A 24,141-nucleotide genomic window follows, 5' to 3' on the forward strand; every position below is an offset into this window, starting at 1 on the left:
TAATTATAATATAAATTAATTATATAGTTTTATTTATTATTGGACTTTGGAAGAAGAGGTAATTATTTATATAAATTAATTATATAGTTTTATTTATCATTGGACTTTTGCATCGGAGACTTTTGCTCTATAGTATTCATCCCCTCCATTTCAATTTTACTAGCATGCGTAAAATGGAGAACGGATCTAGTTTTGATCCCATAGCTGATGATAAAGTCGTAATAGGGGAGAATTCATATGCCGGTTGTAGTAAAACGCCTCCTATTCAAGCTTCTGTCTCGCCAGAAATACAATGTGGTTCAGGTTCCGCATTTGTGTCTACAGCGACGCCTCTTTGCTATAGTGTTGGCTACGTCGTTTCTGGGTCACTGACAAGAGAAAGTGCAGACCGAGAGGGGTTTATGTGGTTGGAGAGAATACTGCGTCAAGTTCTAAACTCAAGCCTATTCAGAATTTTGTAAATGAAGAAGAAGAAGAAGAGGGAAGCATCACAAGGAACTCTTCTGATTCTGTTGTTTTAAAGGTTCCTTCACCCATTGAAGCTTCTATGAATTGGCTTTCGTCCCTCGGCAGTGAGAAGGATGATGATCACAAAGAGAAGTCTAAAAATGCTTCACCTCAATCTCAGAATCTTGCTGAATCCCTCACAATTTGTTCCCTTGAATTGCCATCATCTATCAATGCACTTCCTCCTCACATGTACAGTCCTCCACAGTTTCAAGGTGTCTTGGAGCCATTATCCTTTGAGGATATCGCTACCTCGTGTGCCCCTAATGTTGGGTTTTATGTCCTAAAACTCATAGTTAGTAAACAAGAACATATTTTATTTTCAATAAAGTTATTATTGATGTTTATTTAACATCAGTAAAGATTGTTATTGAATAAAGTGAATTTTACGATCATTAATCTAAATCCAATAAACTAAGAATACTCCGGCTATAGTATGATTACTTGAACTATATGTAGAGACATAAGAGTGGATCAAGTTCAAGTATATAGTCAAAATGATATATATTAGCCTTATCCTTGGGGACACTATGAATGCGGCCCACTTTTGTATATGATATAAACAATGTGATCACTAAATTATACATGTGGAGACATGTTAGTGGAGGCGTCCTATGCAATGAGTATTGCATAAGATCAGACCATGAAGAAAATCACTCTCACTTTATAATGTCGTTTACTATTGAGACTGATTTTTTTCACTTGATGACCTAGGTAACTCGACCTTAATCCTGAGCTAACTATGAACTCTTGTTTATTCAGAATTATCCTTAGATTTGCATGGGTGAGAGTGGCCAGAGTTCACCGCTTCAATAAGCCTCCCATTTCAAGGGTAAGACTCGGTGAATAATTGGGGACATAGGGTGCAAGATAGAATTCTCTCCTACCCGCTTTTACGGGTAGTAGAGAGTTTATTCCCTTAAGTATTGACTCCCAGTCTTGAACAAGGGGCTTCACCCTCTCATTGGCCCGAGAGGGATTCGGTTTGGTGGTTGGACCACAAATCAAATGTTCATTAGAGGATCAGTGAGACTTAAGGAACAAGAAGTAACTTTAAGGGTAAAAACGGTAAATTGATCCAGCTCTGATTACGAACAACCTGTGAATAACCGATTTACTAATCATGGTTATATCAAATAGACAGAAATATACCTATAGTGAGGGGAGTGCAACTACTAGGCTATAGTGAAGTGTCCTAGTAGTTAATGAATGTTGGTTAAAAGGTTAATGAGTTTAGGCGGTTAATCTCGGATCGTTGGAGCCCATGATCTGTAGGTCCATTAGGTCCCCTTGCTAGCTCATATCGAACTAGACCTTAGAATAGTGTGACGAGTGAGTTTGAAGTGTTCAAACTCAAATTAGGGAATATGCGTTAAATATATACGATATATTTAACCACATTTTGATTTAGTTACGAATTAAACAAAATGAGAGAATTGAAGATATTTAAATAAAATTTAAATATTTTAATTATGAATAGGGATTCCTAATCAATATGGGCTCGAATTGATTAGGATTGTCATTTGATTTAATGTTAAATATTAATTAAATTGTTTAATTAATTATTTAATATTATTTTAATTTAAAATTAATTATTTAAATTAATTGTTGAATTAAAGTAGAGAAGGTCAAAATGTTGACTTCCTTTAATGGAAAAAATCATGTTTTAGTTAGTAGAATATTGAGGGTTAATATATAGTTTAACCATACTTGCATGTTTGTCATATAATCCCATAAATTTGAGTGGAATTTTAAGTGTCAAAATTTAGTAATCCCAAATTTGGATGAACAAGTAAATATCACTCTATAAGTAGAGCGATCAAGGTATAGGGAAAGTTTTTTGAAAAACTTTTATTTACATGTACTAAATTCCTTTCAAATTTAGTCACTCACTGGATTCTACCCTCCCATTTAAACTACAAAAGGTAAGCATTAAAACTCAATGCTTTTGAACATGCTAGCTAATTTATTATAATTGATGTACTTAGAGTGTCTAAGATCGTGTTATATTACCATCATCACCTAATTGCTTGGATGTGATTGTAAAAGAGAAAAAAAAATACAACAGAGGTATGAACTCAATGGGGGAGAATTCCTTATTCTCAACTGACTCGTTAAGTAGTGAAAATATTATCCAGATACCACAATTGGACACGCGTTCAGCTCAAAAAGTTTTCCCTTCATGGCCAACTGCTGACATATATGAGAAACATGATCAGAGTTTAGTGTCTGAATTGTTTTCACTACCAAATCTATCACGAGATAGCCCTAAATAAATAACGATTTGGGTTTCCAATTTGATTATCTGGGTACAATAATCCAATTCCATGGATCTTAAGCAACTTTTACTGATTTATTACGATCCCAGATGAGAGTATGATGGATGGAAGGCTTAATGGATGGTATCTACAATATCCATCCAAGATGAGAATACATGCAACAGTTTCTTAAATAGTCCAAGATTGTAATGAATAGCCTAAGATTTGAGGAAATGCATGAGGTAAGTTAAGAATATGAAATGAACAAAATAGTTTAGGTTGGTGATTTGGGTATAAAGAACTTGAAATGTGGAGTATGTGTGGTTGAGATTACCCGATCCTGCCCACAACCAACCAACCAAACGCACCTTTAAAACTAAAGAAAACATGCCTTCCCCACTTCCATGCCTTTGTCTACAAAGAAGGACCCTTGTCGCGGCAGGCCTCACCGGTGATTCAACTCGTTCAGAACCCAAAAGGATGCGGCCTATTAAGATTAGGTATGAATCACTGTTTGCTTAACAAGATTGAGAGTATCATTTACAAGTTGATAGTCATCTCAAAAGATGATTTATTCTTTTCCGTATGTCCCAATTTCTCAATTCTTTCAATTTATTACCCAAAATTTTGCAAATATGAGGCTTATTGGATAGCTCGATAGAAAGCTCTTCATCTCTCGATTTCTTGGTGTAAGTATTCTCCTCTTAGTTCCATTCCTTCATGTAAAGAATGATTTTTTAGTAATATAGTTTTTGAATGACGTGAAGTTGATGAAGGGAAAGTAAAGGCAATAAGAGATTGACCTACCCTGTAAGTGTAAGTGAGGTTAGAAGTATTCATGATCCGCCAGCATTAAAGATTTTAAGAAAATTGCATCACCCTTATTGAAATTATGTGGAAAGATTCTTCTTTTGTATGAGAAAGAGATAAAAATAAAAATAAAAATTAAAAAAAATAACTTTTAATACTGAGTATTTGAGTTCTGAATTTAATGCCAATGGAATAGAGATGGGTGATGTTATACAAGACCTTTAATGTTTTTTATTCAGCGGTGTATCTTTGACATATCCAACTTATAATGAAGAGCTTCATGTTTTGCCACATGCATTACATCAATAAAATTCAGCCTCTAGCTCATCTTCAAATTCAACCTCTAAGACCCTCAATAAAAATTTGAAAGTTTAAACTTGAAAAGTAGCAGGTGTGACCCCCTGCACGTGCCAGCTCCAATGACTACCCCCGTCATCCACGTTCCCACATAGAACAAATCTACACTACTAGCTTCATTCACTTCCCTCTATTGGAAAAATTTGCATTTCCTACTTTATTCATTTTCCTTTATACTTGCATATTGGTGAGCTGCTTTTTTTCATTTTCGATGTCGTGGAGGTCTATTAGATTTTTATGCTTGTTTAAGAATCTAAATCCCATCTCTCATTTCTAGGATGTTTGGGATTTGTTTCTCAAGTCTAAATTAATCTCTAGATGCACACAAATGTAAATCTCTAATAGCTCACCATCGTGGGGTGCAAGCTTTACTAAAAACATACTAACTTGGGTCAACATTTAAACTGCTCTAGTTGTAGCACAGTAAACTTAGTTTGGTTTTCTTGCGCATGCTTTTCTATGGAGAAATCCTATTAATCTCCCAGAGCACCGTATACATAATTTAATCATGCATGCAAGTTTATTAGGGAGATATCCTCTCAACCAACTAAAGCACTAAAATATTTGTGCAAACAAACAAGCAAAAAACTCAACTGGGAGACAACAACGTTGCATCTCATTATCATTTTAGTTCCCAACAACACGACCCAAATATTGTTATGTCATCCCATGTCACGAGACAAGTGGACCATCTTGGCTTTCTCGGACACATTCATTGAGAACTGACACATCTGTCGATCATCTCGTCGTGACATCCCAAACATCCATCCATCCGAGTTCTCTCAAGCATGGGACTCTTTCGTTTCCATGCTTAACCAATTACGACATACATCTGGATAGTGGGTGAATATGTAGAGACTGGGTTGACTCGATGACTCAAAAAGGTGGTAAATTTTTTGCGAAATAAAACAAAGGAATTTAAAACATTATTTTTACATTATATCAAAATCAAGTTTATCCATAAGTATTTAAAACACAACATACTAGTTAAAACACAAAATAAGGAATGAACACAAAACATTTTAAGACAAAAGGGTTGAGGACGACGGGTGAGGTTAGTCTATGGCACCTTCTCAAGAGTCCGCTCCCGACCTCAACCAACTCTTTATTACCTGAAAAAAAAATGGAGAATAAAGAATTAGTGCAAATACTCAATAAGTAGCCTACTTGTAGGCTCTTAATCGTGTCCTTGATATGCTAGGGTACCACATTTTTTGTTCTTGTTCTTGTTCTAAGTACTTAGACCTTCTAGTTCTTGTTCTTGACTTGGGGTTCTTATCTTGATCTATCCTGAGGACCTTGGTCTTTAGATTCTAAAACCTTTGTTTTACTTTAGGGGCCTTAGTACTATGGTTCTTGGTTCTTGTCCGTAGGGATCTTGATCCATGCTCTAGTTCTTGATCTTTCTCTTGTTCTTGGTACTTTCTAGGTTCTTGTTATGTTTTTTATTCATTCTCCAAGATACTCCCCCTAGGATTTACGGCACTAGTCATGCACCTGACAATCCTGTGTCCAAGGCTTCATGCGTTCCAAGCGACACATCCTTAACCTACATCCAAGACTTCATGGTTCCAAGTGACGTAGTCTTAACCCGCATCTTAGGGCTTGCCCTTCGATATAGTCTGCTAACCTATGCCCAAGGCTTCATGCATTACAAGCGGCATAGTCTGAAAACCTACATCCAAGGCTTCTTACATTCCAAGCGATGTAGTCAAATCCTGCATCAAGGGCTTGCCTTATAATACAGTTTGAATACCTACACTCAAGGCTTCATGCGTTCCAAGTAACGTAGGCTAAGTCATGAGCACGTTGTATCATGGGAGGTCTTAGGAGGTTCTTGATTCTTGGTTAAGGTAACTTACTTTCTTATTGTTCCTCCGTGGCCCTAGACTACTCCCCGTGGTTGACCATAAAGGTCACGTGGTCAATGCATACATGAACATGTCATCCTGCAAATCTTTTGGGTACCCGTAACTTGGTGCAGGACATCTCTTCTAGGTAAGGAAAACTTGAGGCCAAACATGACATCCTGCAAAGGAAACATGGTGCAGGGCATCCCACCTAGAAGAGATCTTGGGTCTCAGAAAGCACCGCTTGGTGGGAGCAAGGGATTGCTAGAAGAATTTGATTATGTCGAAATTTGTGGTTAGTTTCCATTTCTATGGTTATTCGTAAGGCTATAAAAGTCAATTTGAGTATTCAATAATATTATCATTTGAAAGTACAATTATTTATGTTTCTGGCTTCGTTATTCTTTTGTGAAAACCTAACAACACCCTAGGTTTTCTCATTTACTTTCTTTTGGTTCTTGGTCCCATCTGGAACTCCAACCCTCGGAATATTCTGAAGTTTTCTAGGTCTCCAATTAGTTATTTCTGCTAGTCTCTCATTATTATCATCATATCTCAGAGTCCTCGAGGTGCGACCTCGATATAACTCATAGAGTTCATGCATCTTAAGGCTCGACCTATTCTAAGGTGCAATTGTGGATCCCTATCACTCATGGAAGGTTCATTGAAAGAAAGTTAACTAACAAACTTCCTAAAAGTCCCTACAAGGCACAAATCATATATCATAAAACATCATATGTCAGTTTTATTGTTATCCGAACCCCTGACAATCGAGTCGGATTTACGATGAGGGGCTAATTGGTGAACCCCTACCGTCCCCGTATAACCACATAAATTACATGCATGAACGATATTCATAACAAACTCAAAAGGTACAGCTGTGGACCCTTGCCGCTCTTGACAGGCTCACTACAGGAAGCTAACTGGCAAACTTCATGATAGTCCCCACGGGGTACAATCATAAATCATAAAATATCATAAATCAGTTCTATGGTTATCCGGACCCTCGACAATCAAACCAGGTTCACGATTAGGGGCTAGTTGGTGAACTCTTATCATCCCGGTATAACCGCATAAATCACATATGAAATAGTGATATAGCATAGCGATCTAAACATGGATACCTAGTCGTAAATTCATTTCTTTAACTTTTGCATACGCATTTTAGTAAACATTGTCATCTCAGCTCATTCTATACTCAAACTTGTATAATCACTTTCCTATAATATTCTTTATATCATAATAAAGAAATGTTCTCAATTTTGATCACATCATAGTTCAATAGTTCATTCATCGATAAACGTGCATCCAAACATTTAACGTGCTCTTACATACATCAAACCAACTCATTTTATGCTCAAGTTTCTATGAACTACTTTCATACCTACTAAGCATAGCTAAATCCAAAATTTTGAGGTGTCACTTACTTGGGGATGCGTGACACTTTTCGCTCTGGTTCGGGTCTTCTAAAAAATCCCAAATTCCATAAAACTCCTCAAATATGTAATAAATTAAGTCAAGAGAATAAAATTAGTGAAAATGGCTCAAAAAATAGACTCCAACAGGTTAAAAACCATAAAAAGAGGAAAACGTAAAAAAAAATTGACCTTCGACTGGTCAACGCTGAGTCAGCTTACCATTCATGTGACCCTTGTGCATTTATATATATATATTATTTTATTTTTTTTCTTCTCTTTCCTCTTCTTCTCCATTGGTTTTTTTTTTTCTCTTTGGTTTTGTCGAGAAATTTCCTTCTCCGCCCCTTCTTCTCCTCCTTCCCTTCTTCTTCATCGGAGGTTTGTCGGCGTCGTTTTGGTCGTTGTTGGAGCCGTCATCCATGTTGTGACTTCTAGATCTACTCTCCTACTCTCCGTCTCTGCTCCTCCCAACATTGTGCTCGAAACCCTCGGGTAGTCAGACCCAAAACCCCCTTCCTGCAGTCCATGTTCGTAAGGCACGACGAAGTGAGTGCGTCAAACGACATAGTTTCCACACTGCGCCGTTGTTGAGTCAGTTTTAGATTATTTCAATAAAGACCTATTCTCTAGGTTTAGAACAAGTTAGTGGAGCTAGTTGAGTCTGTATTTATGTTTTTTGGTAGTTTTATGTATTTCCTATAAAAAGGCATTGAAACCCACGAATAAAGATGGATCATTCCAGTGCATTTGTCAAGTCTAACTTACAGTTATCATTTGGTATAAGAGCCAAAGCAAAACAAAGTGATCCAAGAGAGAAATGAGCGACAACAAAATACTCACCAAGATTCCACATTTTGATGGTCGCTATGACCATTGGAGTGAACTTATGAAAAACCTCTTGCATGCCAAGGGTTTGTGAAGTCTAGTGGAAGAGGGTTACACTGAACTGGCAGAGGGAATCGAAGTGATTGCAGCGCAGAAAAGAAATCTTGAGGAGCTCAAGATGAAGGACCATCAAGTGAAGCACTACCTGTTCCAGGCAATTGATCTGGTTGTGTTTGAATAGATTTTGAATCGCAAAACATCCAAGATCATTTGGGATTCGATGAAGAAAAAGTTTGGAGGCAACGAAAGGGTGAAGCGGTCTCTTCTCCAAACCTTAAGAGAGATTTTGAGGTTCTTGAAATGATGAATGAAGAAAACATCGATGATTATTTTGGAAGAGTAATGGCTATCTCCAACAAGATGAGAAGCAATGGTGAAGACATGTCAGATTCGAAGATTGTTGAGAAAATACTTCGAACTCTAACTGACAAATTCACATATGTGGTGGTGTCCATCGAGGAGTCAAAAGGCACAAGAAAGATGATGATTGACGAACTACAAAGCTCTCTGTCTGTACATGAAAAGAAATTTACGAAGATTAGTCATGAAGAAGGTGATCAAACTCTCAATATTAGAGGCAGTCTCAATGTTAGAGGCAGAGGTAGAGGATCATACCGAGGTTGAGGCAGGGGCAGAGGACGCTCATTCAACAAAGCAACAATCAAGTGTTACAACTACCACCAACTTGGACATTTCCAATATGAATGTCCAAATAGGAACAATGGAGAACATTTTGCAGAGATCGAAGAAAAGGATGAAGTTCTTCTCATGACGTATGTGGAGCTTCAAGGCACTAAAAGAAGAGATGTGTGGTTCGTGGATTCTAGGTGTTCAAACCATATGTGTGAAGAAAGAGATGTTTTCAAGCTTGGACACTAGCTTCACACATAATGTCAAGCTTGAGAACAATCACAAATTGATGGTTGGTGGGAAAGGAGTAGTGAAAATAATGCTGAAGGGAATAAGCTATGTGATCAAAGATGTGTATTATATTTCGGAATTGAAGAACAACTTGCTTAGTGTTGGACAACTTCAAGAAAGGGGTTTAGACGTGCTATTCAAAGGAGGAGATTGAAACACATGCAGCATCTTTCATCCCTCAAGAGAAAAAATAGGAGAATCTGTTAGGATTGCTAATAGGATGTTTATCGTGCTGGGTGAATCAAATGACAAAACAAAGGAGGAGAGATGTCTGCAGGTTGATATCTCAGACAAGGCAGAGCAGTGACCTCATCGATATGGGCATCTCAACTACAAGGGACTTCACACATTATGCAATAAAGAGATGGTTGTTGTGGGTTTACCTGAAATTGAAGATGTGAAAACCACCTGTGAGGCGTGTGTCAAAGGGAAACACCACCGTGTTCCATTTTCGAAGTAGAGAAAGTGGAGAGCCACTAAAAGATTGCAGCTTATCCACTCTGATCTCTGTGGTTCGATCAATCCACCACCAAATAGTCAAATAAGGTACTTTATAAGTTTTATTGATGATTTCTCGAGAAAAACATGGATATATTTTGTGCCAGAAAATCAAAAGCATTTCATCAGTTCAAGGCATTCAAAGCATTTGTAGAGAAGCAAACTGGATTATTCATCAAATGTCTAAGCACAGATAGAGGAGGAGAATACAACTCAATTGCATTCAAAGAATTCTGTAAAGCGCATGGATTCAAAAGACAGCAAACCACTGCCTTCACGTCTCAACAAAATGGCGTTGCTGAACACAAAAATCGTACACTCATGAACATGGTGAGAGCAGCATTATTAGAGAAGAAGGTACCAAAAGCTTTCTGGCCAGATGTTGTGCAATGGGTGAGTCACATTCTTAACAGATCTTCTACCCTCATTGTAAAAGATATGACTCCGGAAGAGGCATGGAGTGAAAGAAAGCCATCAGTCGAAAACTTTAGGATTTTTGGATGTATCAGTTATGTTCATATCCCTGATATTAAAAGAAGCATGCTCAATGACAAAAGCGTGAAGTGTGTTCTGTTAGGTTTCACCAATGAATCCAAGGCCTTTAAGATGTTCGATCCAGTGGAGAAAAAGGTTCACATTAGCCGAGATGCGATATTTGAGGAAGATAAGAAGTGGAATTGGGAAGATGTTGGTTATTTTGGTGAAGAAAGCATTGAACTTGAGTGAGAAAATGATTATGAAAATGTTGAGGATGTAGAAGAATACACTGATGACATTCCTTTACCAAACGATCCACCAACTGGAGAAACAATAGCAATAATGGGCCGGGTGAGAAAACCACAAATCTGGTCGGCAGATCATATCCCAAGAGAAGGGTTATCAGATACAAATGAAGAAGCAAACATGGCTAGAGTCGAGATTGAAACTCTAGCTTTCATGGCCATATCAGATCCGACCAGTTTTCAAGAAGCCGCAGGACATTAGAAATGGAAACAAGCGATGGATGCTGAGATACAGTCCATCGAACGAAACCACACGTGGTTGTTTACTACACTTCCCGTTGGAGCCAAGGCTATTGGGGTTAAGTGGATTTACAAGACCAAATTAAATGAACTTGGAGAGGTAGACAAGCTTAAAGTTCGGCTTGTTGTAAAAGGGTATGCACAAGAGTACGGAGTAGATTACACAGAGGTATTCGCACCAGTGGCTCGAATGGATACAGTGAGGATGATCATTGTTGTAGCAGTACAAAAAGGATGGGGAATCTATCAGCTCGATGTCAAATATGCTTTTCTACATGGTGAGCTGAAGGAAGATGTATTTGTTGAACAACCACAAGGTTATGAAGTAGCAGGGAAGAAGGACATGGTTTATAAGCTGCATAAGGCTCTTTACGAACTAAAACAAGCGCCTAGAGCTTGGTTCAGTCGCATTGAGGCTTATATCGTCAAGAAAGGTTTTGTAAGCAGCTCTAGTGAACAAACATTATTCATCAAACAAAAGGGAGGTAAAATTCTAATTGTGAGCATTTATGTTGATGATCTATTGAGTAATGATGAGGAGTTGTTGAATGAGTTTAAGTGCTCCATGATGGATGAATTCGACATGACTGATTTGGAGAAGATAAGATATTTTCTTGACATTGAAGTGATGCAGAAGGTTGATGGCATTTATATGCCAAAGAAAATATGTTACTGAGTTGATCGAGAGATTTGGGATGCAAAATTACAACTTTGTTTGCAATCTAATAGTCCTTAGACGGCCAGTTGGCCGAGATGAAGCTGGTGTGAAGGTCGATTCAACGCTATATAAACAAATGGTGGGCAGCTTACTGTATCTCATAGCCACAGGACCTGATTGATGTTTGTGGTAAGTCTTATTAGTCATTTTATGGAAAATCCTACTGAGTTGCACTTTGCTACTACAAAAAGAATCATGAGGTACTTGAAGGGAACTCTGGAATTGGGGATATGGTATCAACGTGAAGGGAAGAGTGAACTCTTAGGCTACACCGACAATAACTATGCGGGAGATATGGATGACAGTAAGAGCACTTCAGGCTATGTTTTCTTAATGAGTGGAGGAGCTGTGGCATGGTCCTTAAGAAAGCAACCAATCGTCACTTTGTCAACTATTGAAGCTGAGTATGTAGCAGTAGCTACATGTGCCTGTCAAGCCATTTGGATGAAAAGGATATTGAAAGAAATCGGGCATGAACAAGATGAGGAGATGGTTCTGTTTTGTGACAACACGTCCACTATCAAGTTGTCAAAAAATGCAGTCATGCACGAAAAGTCAAAGCACATGAGGGTTCGATAACCATTTTCTCAGGGAACTGACAAAGGAAGGTGTAGTTAAATTGGTCTATTGCAGCACTGAGGAGCAGCTAGCCGACATAATGACAAAGCCTTTGAAGATGGTATCATTTCAAAGGATCAGAGAAGCGTTTGGGATGAGTGTTGTGAACTAAACTCTTGATCGAGTTCAGTTCATGGGAGGAAGTGTTGAGTTAGTTTTAGATTATTTCAATAAAGACTTATTCTCTAGGTTTATAACAGGTCAATTTCTGTTAGTTATTTTCTTGTTATTAGTGGAGCTAGTTGAGTCGTGTCTTGTATTTCCCTTTTTCTACAGTTTTATGTATTTCCTATAAAAAGGCAATGGAACCTATGAATAAAGATTTCCTATAAAAAGGCAATGGAACATATGAAGAATGATCTAATGGAACATATGAATAAAGATAGATCATTCTGGTGCATTTGCCAAGTCTTTGAAACTTACAGTTATTGTCGTCGGTGGGGTTATTATTGGCAGCAATTGTGTTATTGTTCACCTATGGTAAATGGGCTATGATTCGAGCACCACCGCTTCCTCCACTGTCGCCGTCAAGGAAACCCACAAAGAGTGTGAGTGACTTTTGTGAGTTATCACGAGAGGATGAGAAGATTAATATATCACAAGATGATGAGACTCAATTTTAAACTTAGTGAGTTATGAACTCTTGTCCGTAGAGTGTGAATGACAAAATAATATGCCTATCGTGTTATGAACTTGACAAAATAGAGAGTTGTAAAGTGTAATACCCGAAGAAAGAGAAATAGAAATAGAAAAAGAAAAAAATAGGAAAAGTAGAGAGAGGGGCAAATAGGGGTCCAAATGAAACCCTATCAAGAATCGTGCAAAAGAAAAATAGTGAGAGAAAGGGGTTAGAGAGAACCTAGAGAGAGGAGGAAGAATGAACGGCCGGAAGACTCACCGAAAACGAACCATCGGAGTCTACTCCGGTCAAGATCACGATGCAAGGAGCCTTTCTTGGAAGGGAAAAGAGAATGTGGATGGCTGAAGTCCCATTTCCCCTCAAGAAATCGGAAAAACCCGCGAGGTAAGATCTTGAACGTTTTCTCAGATCTACGGTTTTCCTTTGTGAATCAAGATCTGAAATCTTGATATATTCATCTAGGAACAACTCTCTATAGGATCTTTGAAGAAGTTTGGCTGAAACCTCGATCCGAAGGCAGAAATTCGAGAATCGTCCGAGAACGGTAAGCGAACTTGATATGAACCAAGAGACATCAATCATACAATATGTTTCAATGAAGATGAGAAGAAAATATTGTTGAAATTATCAAAAGATATTTCAATTCATGGCACATTGAAGAAGAATGAAGTTTCATGTTTTGAATTTAGGGTGGATTACAATTGTAGAGTAATTTAGAGTTATTGTATTTCATTAATGTATTTTAAGACTTTTAATTTACTCTAGGTTACAATTACATAATGGTTAATTAAGGCTATTAAGAATGAATGTTAAACTCTTGGAATGTCTTTAGTGGTTTCATTTTGAGGCTATATAAAGCCATATATGTTGTTTTCGTAAGGGACTTAAAAAATATAGTAAAAGAAGCATTTGTGCTCTTCTTTAGCCCATGGCTAAGTTTCTTTGCAATTCTATGTAGTTTAGGTTGCATGTAGAATCATTCAAGCTCGACATGATCAATCTTGCTTGTAGAGTGATTCGAATCTCAAGCAAGTGTTCTTGCCTTGAGATATTTGATCAACAAGAATCATTCAAGCTAGACATGATCGATCTTGCTTGTGGAGTGATTCGAATCTCAAACAATGTTCTTGCCTTGAGATATTCGATCAACAAGGTAATCCGAATCTTACTCCCCTTGTAGTGGTTCCTTATCTTATCATTTGGTATCAGAGCTTCAGGCTCAAGATCGGATATATGTTTCCTTTGCATTTTTTTTTTTCTCAATTTGATTTTTATTTATTTTTATCTTTTTAGTTTTTAATCGACCCAGAATTCAAAATTCAATCTTTGCTCTATTTCAAATTTTGAGAGGTGAGAATGAGAGCTTCATTTGTGTAACTGAGTTTAAAAAGAGTGGCCTAAAATTCCTTGAGTGTATACACGTGAGAGAGTGTTGTGAGGTCCTTTGTATTTCCATAACTTATTTTTTGCAGCAAAGTTTCACAAATAGATTCGAGGACGAATCCTCTTGAAGAAGTGGAGAATGATATGAACCAAAAGACATCAATCATACAATATACTTCAATGAAGATGTGAAGAAAAGGTTGTCAAAATTATCAAAAGATGTTTCAATTCATGCCACATTGAAGAAGAATGAAGTTTGATTGTTATAAATTTTGGGTGGGTTACAATTTAGAGTTATTGTATTTCATTTATGTATTTTAAGACTTTATTTACTATAGGTTACAATTACATAATGGTTAATTATGGCCATTAAGTATGAATGTTACAACTCTTGGAATGACTTTAGTAGTTTCATTTTGAGGCTATATAAAGCCATGTATGTTGTATGTGTAAGAGACTTGAAAAATATAGTAAAAGAAGCATTTGTGCTCTTCTTTAGCCAATGGCTAAGTTTCTTTGCAATTCTATGTAGTTTAGGTTGCATGTAGAATCATTCAAGCTCGACATGATCAATCTTGCTTGTAGAGTGATTCGAATCTCAAGCAAGTGTTCTTGCCTTGAGATATTTGATCAACAAGAATCATTCAAACTAGACTGATCGATCTTGCTTGTGGAGTGATTCGAATCTCAAACAATGTTCTTGCCTTGAGATATTCGATCAACAAGGTAATCCGAATCTTACTCCCCTTGTAGTGGTTACATATCTTATCAGAACTTCCGACGCTATTAACTCATCTAGTAGTCAAGCAAAAATTATAAAAAAAAAAAAAAAAAATACTAGGACGTAGCCCGTAACACGATCTAGAACTTTGTCGAAGAAATCATATCGATCCGGTCAACGAATCGAAATATATGAAAATCGGAAAAGAGAACTGTGTTACGGATTTCAGAGGACAGAGAAGAAAAAAAGAAAAAAAAAAGAAAAGAGCTCGGCCGGCGAGCGGCAGAGGCCGACGTGACAGGCGTCGGACACGCGTCGACCATCGGCTAGAGCAATGCAGCTCCAGCGAGGCGACGACCAGTGTCGCCTGCAAAAAAAAGAAAAAAACAACCCGAGTCGAACTGCAATGGGAACCGAGCTGAGCCAGACCGGACCGACCGACCCGCGACTGCCCAGGAGTTGGCGAGCGTGCGTCCCGTGACTGGCACACTTCCACGTGCGTGGCCAGCGCACTGCCGACGCGTGAAAGCCCGTGAAACGGCCGTTTTGGCCCGTTTGCCCTCTGTTTGCCCGATTTTTGTCACGGTTCCAATTCTAATACTGTTTTTACGTGAATAGGGACCTAATCTAAAGAAACGCTAGCAAAAGGGCACACGTCAACTAGGTAAGTCACCACCCGGTATTTAGGAAGAAATACTTGTAGGATTCGCTTGGATTGCATGCATGCTAGTAATTTTGCTCTAGATTAGCTCTCGAGGTAAAATATTAGCCAGTTTGATTGCTATGAGTGTATTGGGTGAATTATCCGAATGTTGCTTGTATGCTTTAAGTTTCCGCCGTATGTATGCATGCGTTTAATTTATGTCGGAATTGTGTATTCCGCGTTCCGGGTGCTTGATTAATGAATTCGCCCCATTGAGTGCAAACTTCGTGTTCTGGGTACTTGATGGAGGTCATCGCCCCGTTGAGCCGGTACGCCTAGTTTGCATGAATTATAGATTATGATGTTAGAAGACGGTTGCATGCATACTCTATTAATTGCTAGGGCCCATTTCTATGATAAGCTTAGGGGATTATTGTTAGGAGCGATATGTCGCTCTAGCCAGACTTAACTTTCTCCTAGGAACTTAGCGATATGTCACTCATTCTCGTGGAGGGTAAGTAGATAAATAATTACTTTAAGTGCTGATTCTTTTTACTTTGAACAATGGGGTCATCCTCTAACTTGTCCAAATGCATAGTTTATAATTGGATCATAAATAAATTATTTATTAGAAAATGAGTAATACTCAAGGTGAAAGATGTAATTATAAGAGTAAATGAACTTGTGACCCAGCTAAGACACAACTTATCCTGCAATGCATAGGAGTTCCACTATAAATCTATAATGGAGTGACCTATCATTAATGAATGAAAATTAATTAATTAAAGAGTTTAGTTAATTAACTTTATGTCATTGGAGTGGTTAACCTTTGTTTTACGGTCACTAATTAGTTTGTCTTAACCATTTTCTAATAAAGAATGGTATATATATATATAGGATCGGTATAAGAATATTAAGAACGCAATGTACTTGTAGTCTCTAGTATTGTTATTATTAGTATAATTTTCTATAATTTTTAAAAAAATTGGATTAAAGTTTTTATTAATTTTTAAAATAATTAACCATTTCATATATAAATATATATATATATATATATATATGTGTGTATTAAACTGAAAATGGGAAGAGAAAAACATGCATCCACGTGGCAAGTCCATAGTCCTTGTAGCGTTGGGTATATATACACATTTTTTAAATTTATTTGCAGTGCAATGTTGTTTTGAATTCTGCTTCTTGCTAATGTTGCTCCTACTCCACTCTTAAGCTCCGCATCCATCGTGATTTTCCGTCCTCTTGCCCTACACGACGCCAAACACGAAATGTTAACGCTAATTCCTCTCTCACAATCCAACCCTCTCAACTGCGGATTCTAATCTCTGAATCATTCCAACTCCGAATTTTGATTTTCCAGGTACGTCTTCTACTCATTTCCTTGCACTCAAACCACAGTCTTCCGGCTGCGTTGTGTTCGATCTCGAACAATTTCAAATCGATCTTCAGGATATTTTGTATTCTGTCGGTGTGACTTCGAATTGAAGTTGAGCCTTCACGCTTTCCATTTTGGACTCCGCACCGATCTGCACTTGCGTTTTAACTGACGTCTTTTTCACAATGTTGTGTGCATCTTAATTTGCGTTTTGAATGGAGCCCTAACATGTTTGATCCTATCATTTTGAACGAATTATTTGCTCTGCAAATGACTGTTAGATCTTCTCTGTTCTCTGCTTTAGCATCTGAATCTTTTGTTCGTATTCATCATCCGCCGTTTCTGTAAGTTTAATTCACCGATTCCCTTGGAGAGTACTGCATCAGGATTGAACAAATCTCTGTTTCGAAATATTAGGGACATGAGCCTGGACATCAATTCTACGTCGCCAATGAACACTTCAAAATGCTGATAGATCTTCTTTTCTCCGTGCATAAAATTGCCTTTGATATCAGAAATTTCAGGTTCTTTTCCTGACTCATGGAAGATCGCCAGGGCAAGAGGAGCTCCAAACCGTCAATCATCAAAGGCCTGAACCCTACGGTTCGGCCGATCAAAATTCAGATGGACAATCACCTCGTAATCGGCGGGACCGGACACTATCACCAAGAAACAAACTCCAAAATTCCAACAATTCTTGATCGTTACGCCGAGAAGCATGACCGTTCAACACCGATCGTAAGTTACTTCCGCTCTCGATCTCCCGTGGTAGGAAAATTACCATCCGCCGGCGACACATGTTCTACTCCGGTTGCGGACGTCATCAATGCCAGCTACCGGTCCTCTATTATCAACCACTTCGCCAGCAGCACTTCCGGAAGCAGTAGCTTCGGTTCTCGGAGAGGAGGATCGTCTTTGTCACCACTTTCGGCTCTAGAGAATTTGGAAACGACACCTGTAAGGTCTCCACAAATTTATGGGACTCCATTGAAGGTCCATGAGGAAGTGATAGTAATGGATGAAATTTTGATCAGTTCGGTCCATGGAGGAGCGAAGACACTGAAGTCTGCCTTAGATTCCGGAAGCGGCGGCGGCTCATCGTTAAGCAAAAATCAATACAGAACGGACATTTGCCGCTCCTGGGAGGATTCTGGAAGCTGCCGCTTCGGCCACAAATGCCAGGTTAGTTATCTTGTCCCCACTGCAATGATACGATCTGAATAGCTTCAATTTATATGCTGAGTAGGCATACTTTTTTTCAAACAATTTTCTCAATCAGACGCGTTAAATTTTTGGGGAAAAAATTGATCTGTATTAAATGGAGTTGGGTTTTGTAAATTGTATGTGCTATATGCAGTTTGCACATGGAAAGGAGGAGCTTCGGCCAGTTCATTTACCTGTTAAAACCAAACCTAAGGTACCATCGACATGTGATGATTAAATATAGTGCAAAATTTGTTGGAATAAAAAAGTTAGATTTTGCATATTTCTTTGCTACTACAGTTTGGTGAACCATATTTGACGCATGGTCTCAAGTCCCGCAACAATCATTCACTAACAGGAATAGCTGCAACAACGCAATCCAACTCACTCTATGCCACCTTCAAAACTGAACTTAACAGAAGAGGTCATTCAATAAATTCAATACACAACCTGAACACTGATTGGTCACCTGACGATGATGGCATCGAAGTTGTTGTCCCCGAAACGAAGTCCACAAGGGGAGATGTAGACCAACACATCCTTGAGGTTCTTTATGGTTCCACCACTGAGAGAGCCAAAAAGAGGCTTCCAGTTTTCGTTCAACTTTGCTCATCCCGACTAGAAGAATAGGGAGGGCCAAAGTTTTTTCCATCTTAAACTCATTTCTTGGAAATGCATACACCATTTTGTTTTGAAACACTCATACTTAGCTTATGCGCATGTGCATACTTTGATGTGTACGTGTTCCTCTAAGGAAAAGGCTGTGTTCTACTTAGAGTTGGAGTGTATTACCTATTAAGCCAAGAATTCAATTCTGACTGCCTTCCAAGAGATATTACTCTCGGCAAACAAAATGATCCTAAACTCATTCTCATTATCACAAGCGAAATCATTCATGACAGAAGAAAAACAACACCAAGATGAGGATGAATATTATTGAGTGAGATCCTTTTCAGAATGACTTTGAGGATTCAATAAATATAGACCTGGGATATAAAACATTCCATTCCTCCGTATGGAAGGAATTCCTTATTGCAACTTTTATATATACTCTACGAGTCGATAAGTCGGTCCATCACCAATTTCGCAACGGCCGGGGCATCCACTGTGACCGCCACCTTCACGGTGGGTTTATCACACCATTCACTCACTTCACCAAACCTGGTCGGTTCCATATGTTAATATGATTGTTGTAAAACATACTGGTAAGCTGGGGAAATAGGTAACCCAAATACATTTACCTTTTCTTATTGTTGTACAAAATTGTGAGGCCTCTTGTGATGCCCGTTGTCTGGACTCGAACTACGCCCTCCGTGTACGTGAAAAGTGAGGGATCGACAGCCGCTAGCACAGTTGCTGGATCATGGAGGTAAACTCCTGCACGCATATTAGCAGCAGCAGCAAACAAGTCAAACAATGTGCAGATGAATCTGATGACTTATTGTGGACGGACCCTACTTTATTCAGTAGCCTCACCTTTTGTTTCATATGCATACCTGTGGTAGGAGAAATAAATATCTAAAATTTTGCAGAGATACTTGGCAAATTTCCCATCTGATCTTCCCAATTTGTCACGATCCGCCTCTTAAATTGTTTTGTGAAACACAGCATACCCAAATTCAAGGGGAAATAAGCATTGATTATATTGACTTATAAACACATCTAACCTCATCAGAATATAACATGAAATAAGATTACCTGTCATGACAACTTGATGTGTGACATTTAGCCCCACAACTAACACGTCTGCTCCACTTGTGAATACCATATCTGCAGCTTCAGGATCCCCAAATATCTATTTCTCCAAACTCAAATATATATTAACTCAAAATCCCTTGTTCATGTAACTTTCTATGAAACTAATCATGATACTAATGGACTAGCAACAGATCAGTAAGTATTTCATAGACCAGCATTGAAAAAAAATAGATATACATAGATTAACACCAAAAGAGGGCACACCAAGAAGCTGGGTCATGTTTAATCATTTCAAATAGTTCTTACCACAAAACTCGATTTACATCAAAGATCCTCTGGTTTCTTTTTTCCAAAAACACCCAATGAATATTGGCCAAGTTGATCCAAAGGATTTCAGCTTTCTTATTCGATCCCCCACCACAAAGCACATAATAATGTTGGTTTTTTTTTTTTTCTTTTTCTTTTTCTTTTTCAGGAAGTTGAGAGTCCAAGAAACCTGGAGGCCTTGAAATAGAAACTCCCACATTTTCCTGCTTGAAAATCAATGAAAAAGTAAATGGTTAATATTTTCTTGTCCTTAAAAATAGAGACTAAGGTCTTCTTGTTGGAAGCCTTTCAGCCAAATCGAATCCCTCTATATAGGCCAATCAGACCATAATATTGACCTTTTTGAGACATAAATATCCAAAAGGCAGACAAAAAGCTCTTTTTTGCATGTACCTGCTACTTCCTTGCACCAAGCATAACTAAAATTTCGGCCATATCCAAATTCAACCCACTTTCAGTTATTGAAGTTCCTTTAAGCTGCTTCAATAATTCACAAAACCCCCCACCCTCTTCACCTCTAAGATTTTCCCTTAACAAGTAAGTATTCTCCACAATTTGGAATAATTCTCTTGAGATTCAGAAACAGACAACTCTATTTGGTGAAATCTCAATTACTTTAAAGTCTCTTCTCTTTGCTGTTTTCATCTACCTGTTCCCAAAATCTATTTTTCTCCAAATCTTCCATTTTAACTTTCATGACCTCTTTCCCTTCCCTACAATTCATTGTTTCTGTAATAAATACAAAACACTAATAAAGTTTAGGTGTGATTATGGAGGATGGATAGACTGTTTAAGGATAGGGGCAATTTGGTTTCAGATGGAACCATGATTATTAGGGGGGAAAAAAAGTCCATCTTAAGACTTCTCTTTAGCTTTCTACCAAGGACTTCAGATATTTTGTTAGATTTAAATGTAAGAAAGCAAAAAGGAATTTTGTTTCCTGGCATTATAAAGTCCTCTGTTTTAAAGCGGTAGATTCAAATCCACAAAACCTCTTTGATACATAAAAGTAGGATACACAAGATAGAGAAGTGCAGTTTCAAGTTTAAAAATGGTGACAGGGGACGCAGGCAAGGAACTCACAAGAGTTGTTGTCGCATTAAAAGAGTGAAGCAACTTACATTGGCTTCTGCTGCAGGATTTACATTTCCATTTACGAAAAATGCACCACCAAGAATAATAATCTTCCCAATTTTCTTTGGAAATCCGGGATCCAATTGCAAAGCCTATATCAACCTTATGTGGGTAAATTGTAGTGAAGTAATGTGAAAAATACATTTTTACTAGGAATTTAGAATCAGACCAGTGCAATATTTGTTAGTGGTCCTAGAGCCACAACCGTTACTTCTCCAGGGTAAAGATTTGCCTGTTCAACAAGAAAAGCAGCTGCCGACTGGTCTATCGGCTTCCCATTTGGAGGAGGAAAATTTTGGTTGCCAAGTCCATCGGCCCCATGGACAAAATCAGCAACACGAAGTTTTGTACCTTTCTTCATACGAATAACATTTCAAGTTAACAAACATTACAAACAAAAAGGACAAAAGAGAAAACATTCAGACGTCAATGAGTTACATTTTTGTATAGACATCTCGCATATACGAGAAAGAAAATCATAATTAGGTGTTGCATTAGCTAAACTAATGAGGCAAATATCATGTTGAAAATAATACAATAATATTGTAACCATAAATATGGATTCCAAAGGCTTTTACAGATTAAATACATAAAATTTCCACCTACAAAGGGTACGAAGAGCCAACATTTATCTCAAAATGTCAATGAAACTATCTAATTTCTGAAGGTTAAAATCCTCCCGTATTCCTCACCCCCATGAATATGTCCATGAATTCGGTATTTCCACATTCACATCAAAGTAGACAAATTTTGAAAACAACATTCCTTAACTATTTGGACGCCACAGAGTTTTCTTGGAAGCTTTTAGTGTTGAACCAAAAGAGTGGAGAATCAGTAGATGTTAGACAAAGCACCTTGACAGAAGAAAGTCGTATTCAAACAATCAAATTCAAAACTCCACTAAACAAGTAGAGCATATGATATGAGAAGCAGTGGATGTAAGATAATGAGTTTACAGTTATTGTGACATGCGATCCTTCGGCCACTGGGATGTCAGCCCTACCAGCAATCTCCAACTGATGAACCAACAAAAATTAAGATGAGATAAGCAAAGGGGAACCAAAAAAGTAAGAGAAAGAAACACAAGAGATAAACAATATTAAGCAAAGGTATGATTCTTATCTATTCATAAGTGACTCACCAGATGCAAGGCATTTCTTGTGGAAAGAGTAGTATAAACATTCCCAAAAATAGTGGTTAGTCCAAGCACATCCAACTCTGGGGATTGTAAAGCCAGAAAAATGGCCATAGCATCATCTACAAATATATGACTAACTTCATCAGTAAAATACTCTGCCCCAACCAGATCGACTTGAAACGTCGATTCAATAAGGATCGAAATGAATAGAGATGGAGCAATTTAGGTGTCTGTTAAACATAATCGATGATTCCCAAGTCAAGAAAAGAAGGAAATAAAAAATAAAAAAAAAATCCCCGCTCAATCAGAAAAAAGTAGTGAAAATATTACCGATGCCAGGGTCGGTGTCGATGATAGTCTTCTTGCGGGAATCGGCCATGGATTTTCGCGAAGTGGATCGGGGCGTGAAGAAAGAGAAGAAGGGATCAAGATGAGAAGGATGAGATGGTTAGCATTTTGTTGTCAGGATCTTCCCTAATTAAGTATTGTAACCATTAAAGGTGAGGAATGTGGATGATCTCCTCGAAATTCAGTGGAAAAGTGAAAAGGAACTCAAAAAGTCGATGGCCTTTTGGTTTCGTGTTCACCCGCGCTTGTAGAGAGGGTGGAAGTCCACCACTACCACCACCAGATATGGCAGGCACCCTTGGATTCATGAATAATAATATTAAACGCATCTCAACTAATTTGGGATTAATAATTATTTTATATTAGCATTTATGAAAGATAAAGATAGCTTATGAACACAACATTCACTCTCTATTCAAAATGTAACACCTAATGTATTTACATTATTTGAATCTCTTCCTAAGTTTGATGTAGTTGAATCGGGAGATATTCGGATCAAAAAGAGAGAAAATTCCCTTAGTTGAATTTGTGTGAAGGCTAATACACGCATGTTACCTGGGTATGATGTATAGGATTGTGTCATAAGAATAATTTAAGGCGAACCCCTACCGTCCCCGTATAACCACATAAATTACATGCATGAACGATATTCATAACCAACTCATAAGGTACATCGTGGACTCTTGCCGCTCGTGACAAGCTCACTGCAGAAAGCTACCTGGCAAACTTCATGGTAGTCCCCACAAGGTACAATCATAAATCATAAATATCACAAGTCAGTTCTATGGTTATCTGGACTCCTGACAATCGAGCCAGGTTCACGATTAGGGGCTCCTGACATAAGTCACATATGAAATAGTGACATAGCATAGCAATCTAAACATGGATACCTAGTCGTAAATTCATTTCTTTAACTCTTGCGTACGTGTTTTAGTAAACATGCATAATGACATTCGACCTGTGCCATCTCAGCTCGTTCTATACTCAAACTTGTATAATCACTTTCCTATAACATGTAATAAAGAAATGCTCCCAATTTCGATCACATCATAGCTCAATAGTTTATTCATCGATAAACGTGCATCTTAACATCTAACGTACTGTTACATACATCAAACCAACTCATTTCATGCTCAAGTTTCAATGACATGCTTCTCGTATCCTATTTTCATACATATTATCAGCCTGCGTGTTGGACGTTGCTACATACACTCGCTATCTGACACGGTATTTGTAAATGACATGACATGGGCATAGGAGGGCCAATGCCTCAATAGAACGCGGATGGATGGATGTTCTGGAAGTCTTGATGAGATGAGCGACACGCGGGCCCGTTCTCGATGGCATGACTGAGTGAGTTGTGATGGCCGACAACACCCCAAGACTCGGGATGGCGTCAAGACATATGAGCCATGTCAATGGAGATCGAGATGGCAAGATGAGACGCGATGGTGCACTGAGAGACCTTGACCCGAGCAGAGACAAGGTCGAGCAAAAGGACTTGGCCTAGTGTAGAGACAAGTCGGTTGTATCACAAACAATTGAACATGCACGCACATGCTGTGTGTGTGGTCGAAGAAGCTTGGATTCCGCACAAGCGATGTTCGAGTGGCGAAGACAAACCTCACCTAAGGTCCGACGAAGCTGCAAAGCCAAG

At 38.2% G+C, this 24,141-nt stretch overlaps 2 protein-coding genes and 1 long non-coding RNA gene across 5 annotated transcripts in view; 2 read left to right on the plus strand and 1 right to left on the minus strand.

The window, feature by feature from the left end:
- Nucleotides 1-12,374, plus strand: part of LOC111472632 — a 19,908-nt gene extending 7,534 nt beyond the window's left edge. The window contains exon 4 of the long non-coding RNA XR_002715466.1: nt 12,364-12,374. This is a non-coding gene — a long non-coding RNA (uncharacterized LOC111472632). The remainder of the gene's footprint in view (nt 1-12,363) is intronic.
- A 4,003-nt stretch (nt 12,375-16,377) lies between these two features.
- Nucleotides 16,378-18,614, plus strand: LOC111472626 (mRNA decay activator protein ZFP36L2-like). Of its 3 annotated transcripts, none has more exons than XM_023118244.1 (4): nt 16,378-16,621; nt 17,152-17,818; nt 17,994-18,053; nt 18,198-18,614. In XM_023118244.1, exons 2-4 carry the CDS (start codon nt 17,177-17,179, stop codon nt 18,201-18,203), a joined length of 708 nt encoding a protein of 235 aa, XP_022974012.1. In that variant the 5' UTR covers nt 16,378-16,621; nt 17,152-17,176; the 3' UTR covers nt 18,204-18,614. The 3 variants fall into 3 exon arrangements, with proteins under 3 accessions (XP_022974012.1, XP_022974010.1, XP_022974011.1); XM_023118242.1 differs by having other exon boundaries at nt 16,381-16,621; nt 18,140-18,614; XM_023118243.1 differs by having other exon boundaries at nt 16,381-16,621; nt 17,161-17,818; nt 18,140-18,614.
- Nucleotides 18,615-18,713: 99 nt separating this feature from the next.
- On the minus strand, nt 18,714-22,789 carry LOC111472628 (probable uridine nucleosidase 2). Its single transcript, XM_023118245.1, has 9 exons — nt 22,467-22,789; nt 22,140-22,255; nt 21,955-22,014; nt 21,168-21,353; nt 20,986-21,090; nt 19,538-19,634; nt 19,316-19,423; nt 19,081-19,216; nt 18,714-19,000 (listed from the first exon to the last, which is right to left on the minus strand). The coding sequence occupies exons 1-9, from the start codon at nt 22,513-22,515 to the stop codon at nt 18,892-18,894; spliced, it is 966 nt and encodes a 321-aa protein (XP_022974013.1). The 5' UTR covers nt 22,516-22,789; the 3' UTR covers nt 18,714-18,891.
- Nucleotides 22,790-24,141: the final 1,352 nt, after the last annotated feature.

Source organism: Cucurbita maxima, unplaced genomic scaffold, assembly GCF_002738345.1.
Source record: "Cucurbita maxima cultivar Rimu unplaced genomic scaffold, Cmax_1.0 Cma_Scf00080, whole genome shotgun sequence".
NCBI classification, from domain to species: domain Eukaryota; kingdom Viridiplantae; phylum Streptophyta; class Magnoliopsida; order Cucurbitales; family Cucurbitaceae; genus Cucurbita; species Cucurbita maxima.